Below are 20,086 nucleotides of genomic sequence, written 5' to 3' on the forward strand. Positions count from 1 at the left end.
TGGAAACAATAATGATGATGAATTTTCAGTTTCAGCTGTTTTGGCACCAAAATGTTTTGTCAGTGTCGACCCTTCGATCCCGAAGGGGCAGATGCTGTAGATTCAATCAGTGCCGAAATTTTCGATGCCGAAGTTGATGGCACCAAAATATTTGTTGCCGAAGTTTTCGGTTCCGAACCTTTGAGTTATTTCAGTCGGATCGAAGGAAGAAAGGCCAATTGTGAAGATTGAATTTCAGTCTTTCTGAATTTCGGCACCAAGGGCGGGGCACTCCAATCAAGTTTCCTTGACCTACCATGGCCTGAAGGCAGAGGTGGTCCGGTGACCTCCTTTGCAACATTTTTAAATGTCTTTGTGGAAGGAGGAGGGGCAGGTTTTTTTATTTTACTCACGACTTGTGCAGAAGTGATGTCCTGGCTCTCGATGTCCTACTGCACATCAGAATCCGAGTCTTCGACTGAGAATGTCCCTTGTTGCTCCATCTCCTCTAGTGCATGTTCGTCCCTGAAAATATGCCGGGTGTTTTCTTGTGTCGATTGTGCCATTTCCAGTCTTCAAGCTCCTCGGTCTTTAAGAGTTTCATGGACTGAAACGATGGACACGCATCACAGGTAGCCTTGTTATGGTATGGAGAAAGGCAGAGGTTACACACTTGATGGTGATCTGTTTGTGGAAATTTTGCGTGTCACAGAGGACAAAATCTAAATGGCGTCCGTTCCATTAGAGTGTCATACTCTTCTGTGCCACAAGAAAATAGTCCTGGGGTCAGGCAAGGCCCACCTCGAAGCATACGCATTTTAGGTTTATCCCGTCGTGTCGATGTGAACTATGATTAAGAAAACATGATAGAAATACAATACCGTCGATGTAAAGTAAAGACAGAAAAAAATCTCGAACTGGAGCGAGTGAATATGGTGCGAATGGAAACACATCCAAACCCAAAGGTGGAGAAAAGACAATCTAATAAAGAACTCAATGCCCATCCACAATAGCACCGAGAAGGAGGAGACACTCGATCCCATGACTCAAAGAGCAACAACTTGCAACACTCCGAGCCCAACACTAGATGGCAGGATAATGCACATCACGTGTATCTACAAACACACGTCATCGAACAAAGGGTTACCCAAGCCCAGTCGCCCAGCTATGAAAAGAAAATAACAAATTAAATTTGTTGAGCTTTGTGTCCATCTCAATGGCCAGAATTCAAGACATAAAATGATGTGGACAGACTACATATACACTATGGCCCTTTCAATGTTATATATGGCAAATAGGTACAGTGCTATGTTTTTTTTTATTAGTATTTTTAAACTGTTAATATTCAGTTTGAAAACCAGACCAATATAGATTGAGATATTACAGTATCGTTTTGTCACATTTCTGGAGGACAAAATTAACATAAAATCCAAGACAAGGGTAAACAGCACCCAGTGCAGCGGGAATGTTCCCTCAAGCACCCCTCATAACATAAATAACAGAGACCTAGCCTACTACAGTTGGTCGTCACCTATCAAGTTGATGCACTGTGTACTTATTCAGCCCTCACCATCAATACTTCCTGCAGAACTTAAATCCTCCACCCCAGTGAACCATTTCAATAGTGCTCCCCAAGCAATCACGTCTGTCAGCGCCCGCTCCTCCCTGCGTGTTATCCGCCTATATAGTTCCTCAGCTGCGCCCCATTCCATTAAATCTCAAATCCAGCAAGGGATAGAAGGGTTCCAGGCACACATCCAGCCAATAGCCACCCGACGATTGGCCAACACCAGAGCCAGCTGTGAGAGCTTATATGGGATACTACTACCCCGGTAGCCACACTACACCTAAAAGGCATGTCAATGGTGTTGCTACCTGCCCCACTCCCGTAATCTCCTCTACTCTCCCAACCACCTCCCGCCAAAAATTGTGCACCATCCTGCAGGACCAAGCTAAGTGTAGGAAGGAAGCATTGAAAGCGCCACACCTGGGACACCCGGCCCCTCGTCCTGGATCAATCTTATTGAGATGACTATGCACAAAGGTATGTCCTATGCACAAAATTGAAGTGTAACAGTTTAAACCAATTGTTGCATGACACCCTGCACACTGACGACAACGCCGTTGCCTAGTAAGCATCCTCTATGTGGTCTCCCAGTTCACACTCACAAAGCCCTACGCGCCACACTTATCGCGCCCGGCTGATCAACCTGAAGGGCTTTATAGAACTGAGTGATCAAATGAGTCCCTTCGTCCCAATTAATCAGTTCACTCAACACCGCCGATGCCAGAGGAGACACCGGAAAACAACACCAGACCTTGCGAGCCACACTCTCCAATTTGGCATATTGGAAGAACTGACCAGGGTCCAGACTGAACGTGTCCTGGGTATCAGTGAAGGAGATAAACTCACCATTTGGGGTATAAATCTCCTGCCAAATCACATCCTCCAAGCCTCCAACCCTCCATGGACATTAGGTTGTCCATGTCCCTGAGGGGTGCTAAGTCCTAAATCCTCATTTCTCTATCAAATGGGGCCCGTCGTGACACATTCTTAACAGCCTGCTCCCAGATCCCGGTAGTGGTTATGACCAAATATGGGACGGCAGATTCAGACCGTCCGCCCGACATCAATAGATGCGCCAACATCCTCCCACCCAGCATTCCTGCAAACAATCTCTTCTCCCAATTGTCCAATTCAGTCATCCACTGAGCAGCATGTTGCAGATGCGCTGTGTATTAATAATGTCTAATATTGGGAATTGACAGCCCTCCCTCTTTCATATCCCTCTGCAGCACGGAGAATGTCACCCTACTGCGCCGCCTAGCCCACACCAATGAAATCAGTAAGCTATCTAGGCGGCTAAAGAGCCGAGGGGATAACGGAAAAAGAGAGTTCAGAACCAGGTAAAGACACTGTGGCAGGAACACCATCTTAGCCACAGCCGCCCTTCCCCATCTCTGAAAGAGGTTATCTGTCCCAGAACGAAACCGAATGTTCCAGACCAGTAACCACTCATTCTACATGATATTTTTCATGTGCCGCCACAGTGTGAGTGACCCAGATACCGGAAGCTCTCAATCTCCCACCTAACCCCCACCCTCGGTAGATCCTCCTGAGGCACACCACAAAGTGACCCCGAAGGAAACAGAAGTGACTTTTTCCTGTTCACCTGGAGACCAGACAACTCCGAAGGCTTCCAACAGCCACAGCAACAGAGGCACAAAACATTAGGCTCCCAGAGATACACCAACGTATCATCTGCATATAGGGAAACGATGTGGGTAATCTCCCCCACCCGGATACCCAAAGGTTCCAGCTCCTGTCGGAGCCAGATCGCGAGCGGCTCCACAGCCAATGTGAAAAGTAGCAGCGGAAGTGGGCAACCCTGCCAGGTTCTCCTACCAATCTCCCAGGATTCCGAAAGCTCTACTCCCACCCGGACACATGCGGAGGGCGCAGTATACAACAGTCTTACCCATGCTCGAAAGTGTGGGCCAAACCCTATGCCCTGCAGCACCTCCAGAAGACAGCCCCACTCCACTGTGTCAAAGGCCTTCCCCAGATCCAATGACACTAGCACCAGTTTGTTCTCTTCACCCCCGGTTTCATGCAAAACACGTGCCAAACAACGCAAGTTGTAGGTCGTGCTACGACCAGGGATAAAACCGCATTAATCATCATGCACCAAGCTCCAGATTGCCCCACGAATCAGAGTAGCCAATACCTTGCACAGGATCTTTACATTGCTGTTCAGCATACTAAGCAGGCAATAGGAGGAAGGATCACCAGGATCCCCTCCAGGCTTCAGCATCAAACACACAATGCCTTGGCACGTTTCCAGCAACGTGCCTCGCAGCCGGGCCTCCTCAAACACCGCCAGCAACCTCTCTCGCAGGAGTGAGGAGAACGTCCAGTACATCTCGACCGCTAACCTGTCACCCCCCCGGAGACCTAGATTTCGTCAGTGCCTCCACCGCCTCACTCACTTCCTCCAGTTATCGCAGCCTATGGAGCATCCCTACTCTCCAGCTCCAACCGCGGGAGGCGCATACGCTGCAGAAACTTCCCTAACTCATCTTCCGGGACTGGAGCACCAGCCTTTGATATTCTCTGCAGATGTTCCACCAACACCTGAAGGATATCCTTGCGATTGGTAATTGTCTCACTTTTGGCATTTCTTATATGCACGATGGGGGGCACCTCCACCTCTCGTTTTAGTATCCACGCCAATAATTTCCCAGATTTATCCCCTTCCCTGTGCAAGTACTGTCTGTATGCTTAGCGTGTCCCAGCAGCTGTTAACTGACTTATACAACCCGAGCTGCTCCCTTTCAACCTCTCTTGTGGTCGGTGTCTGATGTTGCAGAACCAGCAGTTTATCATCCGAACTAGTTCTTGTTCCATTTGTTTGCATACCCCACAAGCGGTGCCTATGCAGACCCTCCCTCACTACGGCCTTCAAGGCCTCCCATTCCGTGCTCCTGGACTTCGTACTGTTCCAGTTCAAGTCCATGTAGCCTTTAATGGCAACCGCCACCTTCTCCCCGGCACCTCGCTTCAATCAGAAAATCCACAGGCATACGCCAAGTACATGCTAACCCAGTATCGTCGGCTCCCTACTACAGCTGCATCAACACCGGTGCATGATCAGATAAAAACCTACCCAGGTGCTTGATATCCAGAACCTGTGAGCAGCTCAGTCCACCCAGAAGAAACCGATCTAGCCGACTGCACGTGTTGTGTGTCTTAAAAAAGACAGGTGAACTCCCTACCCTCTGGTGTAGTTCCCTCCATCCATCCCACAACCCTAAGTTACTCATCACTCCCACAAGGGATCTCACCATCAACATTTTAGACCCCATCTAGGGCGGCGACGATCCTTTTCACCATCCAAAATGCAATTGTAATCACCGGCCCATACAATAGGCGCGTCCACCCCATCCCCCAATATCTCAGGTATGCTAGCATAGAAGGAGTGATCATCTGTACTGGGCGCATAAGTGTTGAGAATAGTGATAGGTGACCCATCCAAGGTGCCCTGTACCAGAAAATATCTTCCCTCAACATCCACTTCACTATAAACATGGGTAAATGGGAACCCTGGGGCCACCCATATTGTCACGCCCCTTGTGTAAGAGGAGAAGGAGGAGGAGAACAACTGACCCTGCCATTTCTTGGATAGTTTTTGTGTTTCCTCCTCAGTCATGTACGTTTCCTGTAAAACAGGCCATATGAACCTTATGCCTCCCAGAAAGGAGTGCACCCTTTAACACGTGGTGTACCTCTTCAACAACAAAAAAGTGAGGGGCTAAAGTAAAGTGGGAGGTTCGGAAACAAAATCCTGGTCCTGTGTATAGTGCTCCCATCAGACATGTAAATCAAAAATATATATACACAGTTCCACTCCAAGGGTATGAGCCCATAATTCACAGGTTCCTGGAAGCTCAAATGTTTGAAGCAAGAGCCCTCACTCACCATCTGGTGACATGCTTCTTCATAGGGCTGTGCTCCTCGTCAGGCCGGCACTGCAATGCCTGACGGGCCCCACAAGGGGGCTCTTTGCCGGAGATCTTTTATGATGGTAACCAGCCGGTCAACAAGTGTACTGATATAGGATTGGTATGAAAAGAAAGTGCTGTTAAAAATGACTAGAGGTAAAACATAATTTATTGTGATATCCGACCTCTATCATGATTAAAAACAGGATTGAGGGGAAAAAATAAAATAAGGTCTAAACTCCCCTAAAAAATAATCAACAAGTGTCGGTGGTTATCACTAAATCCCTAGATTTAGAGTATAGTGAAGGTAGATACAGGGTCCCCTGTACTACTCTTAAATCATGGTCAACATGTTTCTCGCTTAATAGTCTTAATGATTTGGTGTGATTCTTCAGGACCAATACACCTACCTAATCCTTAAAAAATATATACCCATATTCAGGGAAATCCTTTTTAGCAGGAACCTAGAATATTGGATAGAAAAAACATGATTGGTAAACAGGTAGCGTACATTCAATTATGTGCAGGGTGTCAACAAATCAAGGCCGCATACTTGTGAAATCTCCCTTCCGTGATGTGCATAAACAACAGTGAAAGAAAAAACTTTTTTATACACACAAAGGCAACTATGCCACACATGCTTACCCTCCTCATATTAGTGGATGGGCCCCATCGGGGAAAGCACCAAGCTTGCGTGGTCCAATATGGTCTAAGTATATAGATGTAGAATAAAGAGCCGTTAGGTTAAAAGCATCAATCATGTCAATTATAGGTTGAGCCAGAAACATCCCGCTGGAAGAAATACATCTGTAATGTATATCAATTATACATCCTAAACTCTATCTTAAAAAGATATTTAGACATAACAGTTTAGTTGGTATCAATCAAGTATACATTTTATTGGTGAAGCCTACCATGGAAAACATCCACATTGGTGAAAAATAAATATGTCTATTACAGTGTTAACCAAGGAAGTCTGGAAAGCACTTAATCTAGTTATGTAAATGTTTATAAACATAGCCAGAACTCTCCCAGAGGGAAACACCTTTCTATAAGGCGGTGTAGTACAATGTGCAGATAGTACATCCAAATTAAGTCAAGATTGTAGTAAAATAAATCTGTGAACCGAGGTTTGGCCGGAGGAAAGCAGACGCGTTAGCCTTACGGGTCCAGTAATGCCTTCAACATGACATGAGGCACGTGTGGTAAATATCGGGAGGACCTAATACCGAGGTCCGGAAGGGATGACAAACTCCATCCCTCACTCGAATGGAAGTCCCAAAGGTAGTATGAAGCACGTCTAAATGTTACCGGAACCGTGCATCGCGGTCCCAGAAGCACGCGCAAGGGTAATCACTCTGAAATTCTTGCCGGCTAAAATAAATAGAACCGGCTAGTTGAAATACAGAGTAACCGGTTCAGCAGAGAGACAGTATCCCCGTATTCAATCCATACACTTAGGATGACTACCTATGTGAAGGAGCCCCGGAGACTTCAGATGACTCTGATGTCCCTCAACGTAAACCACGGGCTTCTCACTACAGTTTGAGTTCAGATGAATGGAGTAGCGATGAGGGACATAGATCTAATCAGAATCTCTATGTTCCCCCTATGCATTTTAACCCACCGTTTCCTTACCAACAAATACCACCATGGCAACAAGCTCCATTCCCTTTTTTCCAACCCCAGCCACAGTACAACTACAATCCTTTTAAAGGAAGAGGCCGGGGCAGAGGCAGAGCCAGAAACAGAAGAAGAGGCAGAAACGTTCATTGGGCACAGGAAGAACCACAAATGATAACCAGGAGCCGCAGTGTGATACCGCAAAATAAACCTTAGTTGTTAATCTATCGGGTACTCTTCTGTCTCCATCTGAACTCTCAGTTCCTGAGAAAGGATTGGGTTTTGTACCAACCCCCAAGGAAGATCAGTTCCAGTTGAACTGTGAGATTACAGACTTGTTCCGGAAGGTCCGGTTACACTTCTTTTTCAAAGACGGCCCTCCTCCTGATCTGAGGGGCGACACTAACTTGAGGAATCCGTCCACCTTCATGCACCCCCCTACCTCAGTCCCGATAGAAGTGCTTACCTTTGAAAAGGCAGTACGTCATGAAGTCTAACATCTAGGACCTCCACATCCCTTTCAGAATACATCGAGATTGGAAAGGGCAACTATCCATTCTTTTTCCCACAATCTGGACATTACAATCAAGCCCGCAGACAAAGGAGGCGCGATTGTTGTGCTTGACACCGCGTTTTACAGACAAGAGTGTCTCAGATTGCTTAGTGACAATAAATACTATGAACCCATATCTACCAACCCCACTGCTCGCTTACAACGCACGATTCGTGGGATGATTACTGGAGCGGAGTTAGCTGGTTGGGTCACTCAACAAGAAGCAAAGTTCTTGGTTACCAACAATCCCAAGTACCCTATTTTTACTGTCTTCCGAAGATCCATAAAGGCAATCCACCACCTGGTCGCCCCATTGTATCAGAGATAGGATCCCTTTTGGAACCTCTGTCCAAATTTTGTGATTTCTTTTTTCAGCCTATTGTTTAAAAGACCTCCACTTTTTTGAAAGACACTTTGAACTTACTAGAGGACATTAACAACACAGGTACCACCGACATGTTGATATGCCTCAATGTTGAAGCACTGTACACTAATAGACCACAGGAGGCTACCTTAACTGCAGTAGAGGATAAACTCTGGTCAACAACCTGGACTTATAACACCCCTATCAGCTTCATTATGCAGTGTGCCAGTCTGGCTCTTAAATATTTTTTTTTCCAATTTGAAGATCAATTCTATCACCAAATACAAGGTACTTCTATGGGAAGCACTTTTGCGCCGAGTCTAGCCTGTTTGTACATGTACACCTTTGAACAACATCATATACTGACTCCAACACAACCCTTTTTTTCCAATATCAGACTGTGGCGACGCTACATAGATGACATTTTGGTAGTATGGAAGGGCGATGTAGAACAGGCACCAGCTTTCAACCAGTGGGTTAATACTTTGGATATCCACCTGCATTTTAGCGCTAACTTTTCCAACAAAGAAGTGTCCTTCCTTGATTTACGTATCACACTGCTGGACGGAGTTCTACACTCTTCTGTGTTTCACAAACCTACTGATAGGAACAGCCTCCTTCTGTTTGACAGCCACCACCCCAAGGCCTTGAGAAGTAATCTTCCTTTTGGTCAATTTTTGAGAATCAGACGAAACTGCTCAGAGTCAGCTGACTTCCACGCACAAGCAGATGTCTATGTTGTAAACTGAAGGAACGCAACTACTCTAAGTCCATCATTAAACGGGCCAAGAAACGAGCTAGTAACATTCCTAGAGAGACTTTGTTAACCAATACGACACATGACCAACAGTCTAGACTGACTTGTGTGACCACCTTTACCCCTCTGAGTAACCGTATCAAGAAGATCATTCAGAGACATTGGCCTATTCTTAATAGCGCAGGGGAATCCTTAGAACGTCCCCTTTTTGCTTTCAAAGAACCCAGAACATCAAGGATCTAGTGGTACACACTAGACCGACACCTCGTGGCTATTCTGCCATCACCATTACTGGAAATTGGCTGTGGGTCAGAGGGCATCACCCTTGTGGTGGATGTAATATTTGCCCTCTCACTACCAGTACTCAAGAATTGGATTTGGGTGAGTCAAAGAAATGGCAGTTAACAAAACATACTAACTGCCGTACTAAGAATTGTATATATATGATTACGTGTCCTTGTAACTTACGATATATAGGCATGACTACCAGAATGGTCAAAACACGTATGAATGAACACCGTTGTACTATCAGGTGTCATAGGTCTTCTACAAAATTGACAAACCATTATATTGAAAAGAATCACACTCCCAGTGACCTGAGATGGGTCATTCTGGAAACTGTTAAGGATAATAGGGACTGTGCTACCCGGTTATTTGAGAAGGAACAGCGTTGGATTTTTAGATTGAAGACACACCAAGTGGGGCTTAACGATGATATTCCTTGGACTAATTTCATCCATAGATAGGTGTATCCCCCTCTTTGTTCTCTGTGTCCATTTAAATTATCCCACACCTGGTTGTGATTTCACAAGAACTAGGCTCTCCTGATTATGGTAATTTTTTGATTTTCGTTCTGGTCCTCGTGACACTGCACTAATCATAAATATAATGACACAAGTTTTTGGACCGTGGTTTAACAATAATGTACCCTTTACATTGAATTTTAGCCCTTTGGGAACCTTTCGGTGTCCTGAGGTTTGTTTCTCTTTACGAATATGGCCACTATCCTCATTTTGTAACTTTTTCAGTGTCTACTGCCTTCAGTAAGTCAAGACGCACTAGTCCTTTTTCTCTCTCCATGAATCTCCCCTCTCTTAAAGGCTCCTCCTCCCAACCAAGCCCCATTGTACCGCGAGCTTCAAGCTGGTGTAGGTGCAGCTGCTAATCGTGGACACATCTAAGTAAGTGCGGGGATACAGTCTTGCTGCTTGTCTGCGAGCCAGTTATTGGGCATTTTAAATCCTGCCACCTATCGCGGACACCTCCTAATGAATACGGGGATACCTTCTCTGGACCCGTAAGGCTAACACGTCTGCTTTCCTCCCGCCAAACCTCGGTTCACAGATTTATTTTACTACAATCTTGACTTAATTTGGATGTACTATCTGCACATTGTACTACATGGCTTGATAGAAAGGTGTTTCCCTGTGGGAGAGTTCTGGCTATGTTTATAAACATTTACATAACTAGATTAAGTACTTTCCTGACTTCCTTGGTTAACACCGTAATAGACATATTTATTTTTCACCAACATGGATGTTTTCCATGGTAGGCTTCACCAATAAAATTTATACTTGATTGATACCAACTAAACTGTTATGTCTAAATATCTTTTTAAGATAGAGTTTAGGATGTATAGTTTACATACATTACAGATGAATTTCTTCCAGCGGGAAGTTTCTGGCTCAAGCTATAATTGACATGATGATTAACCTAACAGCTCTTTATTCTACATCTATATACTTCGACCATATTGGACCACGCAAGCTTGGTGCTTTCCCCGATGGGGCCCATCCACTAATATGAGGAGGGTAAGCACGTGTGCCATAGTTGCCTTTGTGTGTATAAAAAAAAAAAACTTTTTTATTTCACTGTTTATGCACATCACGGAAGGGAGATTTCACAAGTATGCGGCCTTGATTTGTTGACACCGTGCACATAATTGAATGTTCGCTACCTGTTTACCAATCATGTTTTTTCTATCCAATATTCTAGGTTCCTGCTAAATAGGATTTCCCCGAATATGGGTATATATTTTTTAGGGATTAGGTAGGTGTATTGGTCCTGAAGAATCACACCAGATCATTAAGACTAATAAGCGAGAAACATGTTGACCATGATTTAAGAGTAGTACAGGGGATCCTGTATCTACCTTCACTATACTCTAAATCTAGGGATTTAGTGATAACCACCAACACTTGTTGCTTATTTTTTAGGGGAGTTTAGACCTCATTTTATTTTCTCCCCTCATTCCTGTTTTTAATCATGACAGAGGTCGGATATCACAATAAATTATGTTTTACCTCTAGTCATTTTTAACAGCACTTTCTTTTCATACCAATCCTATATTAGTACACTTTTTGACCGGCTGGTTACCATCATAAAAGATCTCCGGCAAAGAGCCCCCTTGTGGGGCCCGTCAGGCATTGCAGTGCCGGCCTGACAAGGAGCACAGCCCTATGATGAAGCATGTCACTAGATGGTGAGTGAGGGCTCTTGAATCAAACATTTGAACTCCCAGGAACCAGTGAATTATAGGCTCATACCCTTGGAGTGGAACTGTGTTTATATATATTTTTGATTTGCGTACCTCTTCAACCCCATTCCATGTCAGTACATTAATCGGTCGGCTCATGCCAAAGCCTAGCTGCCATCTGTCCCTCTAATCCTCCACCCCTCACCTCCCCCCAAAGGAGCGAAGACAAGGTGAATCCCCAATTTCCCTCTCGCATACATGCACGCACTGCAGCCAGGAACTTCCAACACTGACAAACCTTACCAACCAAGAAATCCAACCCCCCCTTCACCCACCCCGGATTAACAGTAAAACAAAACACATCAAACCATACTGTAGATCCATGTTATAGATGCTGCCAGGACAACAGCCTAATCCCCAACTTCCCAGTTACGAAGTCCTACCACTTGAGACTGAATGCCACCGCAACGTAACTCCGTGATCTCATTGCCCCCCCCTCCCCCACCCCCCCCAAGTACAATACAAGGCTAAATTCAAATAGAGCCCCACCAAAAACCTGATCGTTATCACGATGCACCCCACCATGAAGTACAAGTGCCTCTCACTCAGACACAAGCCCCCCCCAAAAAGAAGGCACAACAGTAATCTCCAGATACAAACAACAAAGTTACATATGCGCAGGGATCCTCTCCGCCCCCTGTTCCAGCTCCCCAATCAATCCATCCGCTGATCCAGGAGTCACCACCGCCACTGTTCATGGCACTGAGCTTCGCTTTCACCTCCAGGAACCCCTTTCTGGAGCTCTGAACTTTGTTCGTGTTATCAGGATAAATGGAAATGTTACAGTTCTCGAAGACCGACCTGTCAGATTCACAGGCAGCCCCAGGACACAGTCTGTGTCTTTATAATTCAAGAGACGGGCAATGATAGCCCTCGGCGGTGCACCAGGCCGGGGAGGAGCCACCAGAGCCCTGTGGGCACGCTCTACCAGAAACACCCTGGACAGCCCGACCAGCTGCAAAACTTCTTTGATCCAACTCTCCACAAAGCTTTCAACCGTGGACCCCTCTGCGCTCTCCGGGAACCCAAGCAGACGGACGTTATTCCGCCTGGACCTGCCCTTTGCATCTTCCAGCCTTGCCTCCAGCCTGCCGAACGAGGAATTGACCTGCACCACCTGTTTATGCAGAGCCCCCACCTCTATCTGCAGCTCCAAAATAGAGCCCTCTGCCACTATGACCTTGTCAGAGACCTTCCGGAGGTCCGCCCGAAGGAGGATGACCTCAACTGCCACCGTTTCTATCTTCCTTTCCCCAATCTTAGCTCGCGATAGCTCCTCAGCGGTCACCGGCGTGCTCAAGACATCGCCGGGCCCTCCTAATTGAATCTGGCGTTGTGACAGGGGTGCTGGCGTGGTGTATTGTTCCATGGTGTTCCCCTGTGATGCAATTTGCCGGTGTCACCCCATCTCGCAGCCGGCCAGAAACCAAGCGATGCCACTGTCTCTATTGACCTGGTGAAGAGGCTAAGTACCTGGAGGTCACAGCACCACGAGACCAGACACCGGGCTCCACTACACCTTCAGCTGCAAGGCGCAGCTGTGCACAGTCACCCAACAGGCAGCCCAAGACTGGAGGGATTCGGGCGCCCCCAGAAGGCTCCTCACAAGCCCAGCGCCTCTGAATGGACAGTGCCTCTGAACTCAAAGGGCCGTGACCAGGCCCCGGGCCAAGCACCAGCAAATCAGATCTCCACGCGGGGATCCGTAGCCTTCCCCCACCAGGCTGTACCTCTGTCCATTCGGCCGCTCTTTGGCCACTCCTTACAGCCCGCTCCCGGCCAGTCCTCTGCCCGACCCCTGAGCTCCTTCGTTCCTACTTCTCCTAGGGCTGGCCCCAAGCCTGGCCCAGACCATCCAACAGCGGACAGCAGCGTTGTTCAGTTTTCCACTCGGGGACCCAGCGCAGTGTCACAAGTCCAATACCCCGCCAGGCCAGGGGACGAAGGCCATACACCCCCGGGGGCTGCCAGGCCCGTAACTTCTCCCGGGGGAGCGACCCCCCAACAGCGAAGTGTAGAGAGTGTGAAGGAGGCAGCCGGCCGCTGCCTCCTCACAGGCCTGATCAGCCGTGCTCCACACGGCCCGGGGGGAGGTCCAATGGTGCGGTCCCGAATGCCGGGAGTCGGGGCTCCAAAACGGGGCTGCACTGCGCCAATAAGGTCAGTGCGCCTTCTCGCATTGAGGGGGGTTGCCAATCGTCCGAAGCACCCCAGGATTAAGGAAGAATCAAGCCGGGGTTGCGGGAGCTCAGTAGGAGCGCGCCTCGCCGGCCATCTTGCTTGGCCACGCCCCACGTACGGTGCTATGTTAACACGGATAACATAGGGTTCTTAGTCTAATGCAAGAGAACAATTCAACCATGTGAATCTATGAAAGACCCAAGGCTTGAGGGTATGTTTTCTCAGGAATATAAAAAGAATAAAATCAAATCAAGGTAGATGTCTTCAAAAGGTTGTATAGACAATATCACTGAGAGGAGCCAGCCACACTATGCTTGTGTGGAAGAAATGAGACATTTTAAGTGTGCTAAATCCTGTGTTAACCATCACTTTCAAAACTTCAAAAATAAAAGAGATACCTATATTAATGGATGATTATGGAGATACCATCATGGGAAATGGAATTTACACAGGCGCTTTGCCTCTACACAGGATTAATACCAAAATCTGGGACTGGCCTTAAACGTGTATTATGGAGTATTATGAGTGGGGATTGATCGGTTAAGTTAGAAGTGGTGGGTGGAATTTGTTCCAACTCATCTCAGCTGTAGGCAGCAGCCGTGTCACGAACCTAAAGTTAGTGTACAAAGAGTTTCTACAATAAGCAGAATGCATCTTCCTGGGGCTATGTGCACAATGCTGCAGATGCTCATAATTATATCCGCAACATCCTCCTCTGCAGGCAGTATGAAGAGAAGTTGGAGGCCACAGAGGTAGGCTTTGCAAGATTTAGAACTGGAAGGCTGAGGTACATTTAAAATAATCTGAATTTCCCTTATGTTGTGGACAATCTCGGACTGTGGCATAATGAAATTTGTTGAGAAACAAATCAAGACTGCCTGTAATAGCCCACTAACTTCCAGGATCAGATTGTTGCAGACAGCAAGGAAAACAGGAATTCCTTTACACTAACAGGTATAACTGGATCTAGTGGTTTGCGTTTACTGCACTTCTCACTTAAGAATTGTTTCCAATCTTGAGATACTATATGCAGAAACTCAAAGGCAGGTATCACATTCCAGCAATGAAGACATATACCAAGCATCCAAAACTTAATACAAGAAGCATAATGAGCTCATAATGCCACTAAAATACATGCACACTTGCATTAAACCATGTCACTTAAAATGCAGTAAATGAAGTGTAACCAATAGGAGGCTGGCTCAGTATATGGGGTACATCAAAAGGTGAGGCACCCTGCACAGAGTCCAGGCAACCCTTAGTGATAGTGTTAGTGGTTCCAAATAACCAAAGCTCTCATAGGGTAGCTGTGGAGAGGAGCTAAGGCTGATCGGAGAGGGTGAAAAGCAATTGAAAATACCACAAACGTCAGTCAGTTATGTTCACACAAGAAAGAACTACACCAGTGGTAGAAAAAAATGTGTTATTTATTAGAACACAGAAGTTCTAAATTAACTATGGTATATCTCCTAACCGGAGATATATACACACACAAATATACTTAACATACTTAAAAACAGGTGAGTAGAAGCATAAAATAGCATGGGCCACTATTGGGGGGGGGGGGGGGGGGGGGGGGGAAGAGGGGGGAACCAAACCATATACTAAAATAATGGGATGGCACAGGTGCGACTAACCAAGACTGGCACCCAAGGATCTTAGGTACTGGGGAAGTACTAAAACACCAGCAGTAAGTAGCTAGGATTCCCCAGGCGCCCGTGTGCAGAGATGTTACCCCAGGTCAGGTGTCCTTAGGAAAACATGGGGAAGTCGCAGTTTAGAGTTTTTGTGTTTCAGGACCCTTCCCAGAGGTTCCAGAGGAAACCCATTGGGACAAGGGAGGTTCAAGAGTGCCCCCACCCGTGGAGTCCCAGAGAAGTGGAGTACCTACACCAGGGAGCCCTGATGCATAGGAGTGAAGTTGTGTCAAAACCTCCTGTTGAAGTTAATGGGGACCTCAGCTGTCCAGCTGCTGTCGTGATCCGTGGACCAGGTCGGTGGAACCCAGGTGTGGATTCCAGAGAAGGAGTACCTGTGGAAAGTGGGGACAGAGTCAAGGCCACTTGGGAGTCGCCAAGGGGGAGAAGGAGGGCAATGCCCACCCTTATTGTGGATGCTTTCCTGTTAGACGGTTGTCGGGGAGATGCAGCTGCGGCATCCTGGCGATGCTAAAGAATCCCAGGAGTCGCCCACGAGCTGTCCCACGCTGATCGTCGGTTTGCAGAAGGGTCAGTGGTCAGCAGGCCCACCAACAAACCGTGGCAAATGCAAGAGGAGCGTTGCAGAAGGGGGGACCTGCAAGTATGTAAGCAGGTAAGTCAGGGTCAGTCCTCAAGAAGGAGGGCCAGCAGGAATCGATGGAAGCCCCAGGAGGACCCACTGGCAGCAGGCACAGGGAGTTGCAGGGAGGCTTCAACAGCACAAAGAAGATGGATGCCCATGTTGAAGGAGTTGCAGGGACAACATCGGTCTTGGAGCTGTGTGATGCTTGAGGCTGGGGCTTCTTGGAGCTAGGAGGTCTTTGGATTTAAGAGCCAACCAGCCTTGGCAATGACAAAACATACGTGCTGCACAGGGGTTTTGTTCCAGCAGCTCCAATGAAGGACCACTGACTTCCCAGTTGCAAGGAAGACACGTCAGACCTCTGGAGAGACACAGAACCAGCACCTGTGTTGCAGAGCCTGTGGGACAGCAAGATCTACAAACCGGTCATCAACGCTGAGGTGCCTGTGGATACAGGGAAGTGACTCTCTCACTCCAAGGGAGATTCCTTCTGGATGTCCTTAGTGCAGGCAGAGTCCATGGGACTCTGGAGGATGCACTGCCACGAAGGTTGCAAATGCCTCGCAATATCCTTTAGGAGCCCTTCAACCAGTTGCAGAATTGTCTTGGGTCCTGGTGAAGTCAGTAGCAGAATTCGAAGTCCAGGTCGCAGAAGTGTCTTGAAGAAAAATCTTGCAGACAAATCTAGGGTCACACCCTCAGGTTAGCCTTTAAGAAACCCAGGTAGGTGGTTGGACATCTTCTGCACTGACCCACTCTGCTGGATTGACCTGTCAGATGCTCCCATGCCCTCTGCTCATCTTATTTCCAAGATGGCAGAATCAAGTGGCCACCTGGCAAAGCTCTGGGCATCTCCCCAGTGGAGGGGGTCACTCCGCTGTTCTTTTGTATGCTTTCGTCCCAGACTGGGGACCGGGGGCTCCTGTACTGGAGGACACTGGCTTTGCAAGGAGGGCACCAAAGGTGTCCTTCAAAGCAGTCTGGTGGAGCTCAGGAGTAGTACCCCCACCCTAGACCAGAGATACTTTTTTTCTAACAGAGAGGTAGTAACACCTCTCCTCTACAGGAAATCCTTTGTTCTTCCTTCACTTGCCCGAGTTAAGCTGAGCAGCAAGAGGGCAGAACAGTGTCAGTGGTCCACTGCAGCCCTGGCTTGCAGCGGACCCTGCAAGGCTGTACAGGCAGACATGGGGGACCCCCAAGGTACATGGTATAAGGTACCTAACGATGGAATCTGTGTAGCTGCATAATTCCAAAATGTTCAATACCAAACTTGACTAGGTTCTGTGAGGCCATTATGTAGTTTGACATCTTCTGATGATCAGTGTTCACTACACACCTTAAAATGGTTTTCCCACACTTACAAAGCTCGACAATGGAGCCTGGGGTTTGCAGAGGTAACTGCTCATGCAGGGGTATCCTCACATTTAGAACCATGTACCCTGCACTTGGGCTGAAGGGCCTAACTTAGGAGTGACTTACAGGATCAGAGTGCAGTGACCGGGATAAAAGGTAAACCTTGTATCAGCAGTGACAAGTGCCTGCAATGACAGGCCTGTAGTCACAGTTTGCATGGGCTCCCATGGGTGGCCTAATACATGCTGCAGCCCATTAGGAGTGTTCTGGTGTACCAACTATCTGGGTACCTAAGTACCATTAACTAGGGACTTACGGGTACACCCGTATGCCAATTGTGGGGTGTAAGACTTACTTATTAACCAAATTTTGGGGAAAGAACACTGACACTGGGGTCCTGGCTAGCAGGATCCCAGTGTACTACAGTCAAATTACACTGAGACCAAGCAAAATGTGGGGGCAACCATGTCAGAAAGATCCTACTTTACTACATAACCCACAATACCTGATGACAACACATGAGATGCTTATTGCAATAAAAACTGAATAAGGAAACACACTGGCTGTATCAGATCGCAAACACACTCAAAATTCTTGTAAAAAAAACAAAGAACAATCAAGAGCCCAAATATTCACATCCCTCTCAGGAATCCATTATTCTTTACTTACTTTTGCTCTGGCTGCTCCACATCCACAACAGGTGGGCTCTCTGGCTTAGGTGGGCTCTTCAGTGTAGATGGACTTTCTGGTTTAAGTGGAATCCCAGTACCGTGGGATATCTGAAGCCCAGCTGTGTCCGAAGTTGGTAAACTAGATCGGCCAATGCCAGGGAACCCTCTTCCAAATGAAATAAACGGTAGCCTTGGATCACCTCGACCAATAAATCTTAAAATAGAATTGCACATAAAATGAATCCCTTAATCTCTCACAAAATCAATTTTACATGAACTCATACTAGTCTACAAGACACAAGATAAACCTTTATGACTAGTTAATCAAAATGAGCTCTCTCTAGCAAAAAAAAATTATATTCAACTTTACAACACACCCGGCTGCTGGGCTCCTACTAGTTAACTAAGCACAACATAACAATACTGAAGTACAAAATAAATGTATTCTACTCCAAGGATGATAGTCTGTACTCTTTCCTGCCACATGTAAGGGATCCACTTACCTGAGCCCTCCAGAAGTTGTTCTGCCCCAGTTACCATCACCGGCTGCTAATGATTCAGTTTGTGGCAAGGCAGGCTTGATTTGAGTGGTCAGGTTTTCTGTATCCCCACAAATGCCACGACCAAATATACCCCGACCTAAACAAGAAAGAATTCAACAAGAACTTAAAAAAAGTTCAAACAGAAAAACGCCACTATATCCATACGCTTAAAAAAAATACATAACTTCAAAGGGGGAAGAGGAAATGATACAGAGTTACTCAACCACTGCCTCCAATAAAACTCAAACAGATCTTTTGCAACTTATCTCGTGGATGAAAACAAGTTAGCTCCTGAAAGTAGAAAAGTGCCTAGAATTACATTTAATGGGGATCTAGGATCCCTTTCCCACCCTCTAAACTAGTTTGCCGCTTGCACTGCAGCCTACTATTAATGGGTGTGTAAGACTGAGGCACATGAAAATGTACTACATTTGCACTTCCCAGTGATTAACGGAGCAGAAATCTCTAAACATTTTTAAGCCCATAAAACACATCTTTGTAATGTCATGTCTTGAAAACTATCAAACAGATATGCACCAAAACAAGCAACACATTTCTTTGAATAAGGTTCTACTTTCATGCCAAGACTGGTGTAAATCTGTTCAGCCATTTTTTCTGTAGGGGAGAGAAAATGGGAAATTGCCTTTTTTTGTCTGCTCCTTTATTCCCCCACCCAGGACAATCTGTACTAAACTTGCCATGCCCACTCCAAATCGAATGCTGTCAACTAGTTATAGTACTTTTGCGGATGCCCAGAATGGAATATGCTATTTTTTTACCATTGTTTAAGTTTAGGGATGTGCCATTACTCATTAAAGGTGAAGCATTGAATCGGTCATGATTCCCACTCCCCAACATATATGATTTATGCTATGGTACTTTTCCTGTGTATTTGATTTTTTTTTTTTTAATAAGGTATTTAACCACAATCAGTATTTCGGAGATCAAAGATGTGCAGCAAGGTAAAATCACATTAAGAAGGCTTAAGCTTAAACTATATTGGGAAGAGTAGTTTCACATTTTAAAGTAATTATAATACGTAATAATGTATAAGGTAGTAAACAATTTTCTCGGGTATATTATTTAACACTACTGTGGTAATAAACTGGAATATGACCTTTGTATTGTAGTAATATGTGTGTGAATGTGTTCTTATTATAACAATTATCCTGAAAAACATAAGCTACTGTATAGCACAAATACTTTTTGGTTGCAAATATATTTTATACTTGCCAGAAATTCACAAAGAATTCCTGTTCCTACTAGGCATAAATTAATTTACTACAGCCCATTTCACTCCCACTGCAGAGAAATCAGCAACAGTGATCCCCAACGCAAGGCGTAGGAAGTAGGTATTCCAAGGAGTGTTGTGCCTTGGAAGTTTGATAACGCCTTCAAACATCGACATTTGTGGGTGTTTGCAAACTACTACTCACCGACTCCTTGCCCAGTGCTCTGTACCTCCTGGAAATGGGTAGAGATTTACTCCAGCCAGGTGCAGAATAATTCCCATTCATAGCTGGGGAGGGCAAGATTTCACCCTCAGATTAGATGGGGGTGCAGCAACTTTCACCAAAGCCATAAATGTTTTGTGGGGGCGTGAGTTATAGTTATCTTAGGGCACGAGTTATAGTTACTTAAGATAATTATAACTGGTACATGCCTGTGGTTTTTAGAGTTTAAAATGTTACCTTGTTACTGAACATTTCACCTAACTAGAATGTCACTTTAATCTTATT

At 46.1% G+C, this 20,086-nt stretch overlaps 1 protein-coding gene across 2 annotated transcripts in view; it reads right to left on the bottom strand.

Moving 5' to 3' along the window:
- The window catches only part of PIWIL2 (piwi like RNA-mediated gene silencing 2), a 1,291,255-nt gene that overhangs the window by 1,120,083 nt on the left and 151,086 nt on the right, over positions 1 to 20,086 (bottom strand). For both annotated transcript variants that reach the window (XM_069213952.1, XM_069213950.1), the window contains exons 6-7: positions 18,309 to 18,444; positions 17,804 to 18,019 (exon numbers count right to left, since the gene is read on the bottom strand). In XM_069213952.1, coding sequence (XP_069070053.1) covers positions 17,804 to 18,019; positions 18,309 to 18,444 — 352 coding nt within the window. The remainder of the gene's footprint in view (positions 1 to 17,803; positions 18,020 to 18,308; positions 18,445 to 20,086) is intronic.

The sequence above is a fragment of the Pleurodeles waltl genome, chromosome 11 (genome assembly GCF_031143425.1).
Source record: "Pleurodeles waltl isolate 20211129_DDA chromosome 11, aPleWal1.hap1.20221129, whole genome shotgun sequence".
In the NCBI taxonomy this organism is placed as follows: Eukaryota; Metazoa; Chordata; class Amphibia; order Caudata; family Salamandridae; genus Pleurodeles; species Pleurodeles waltl.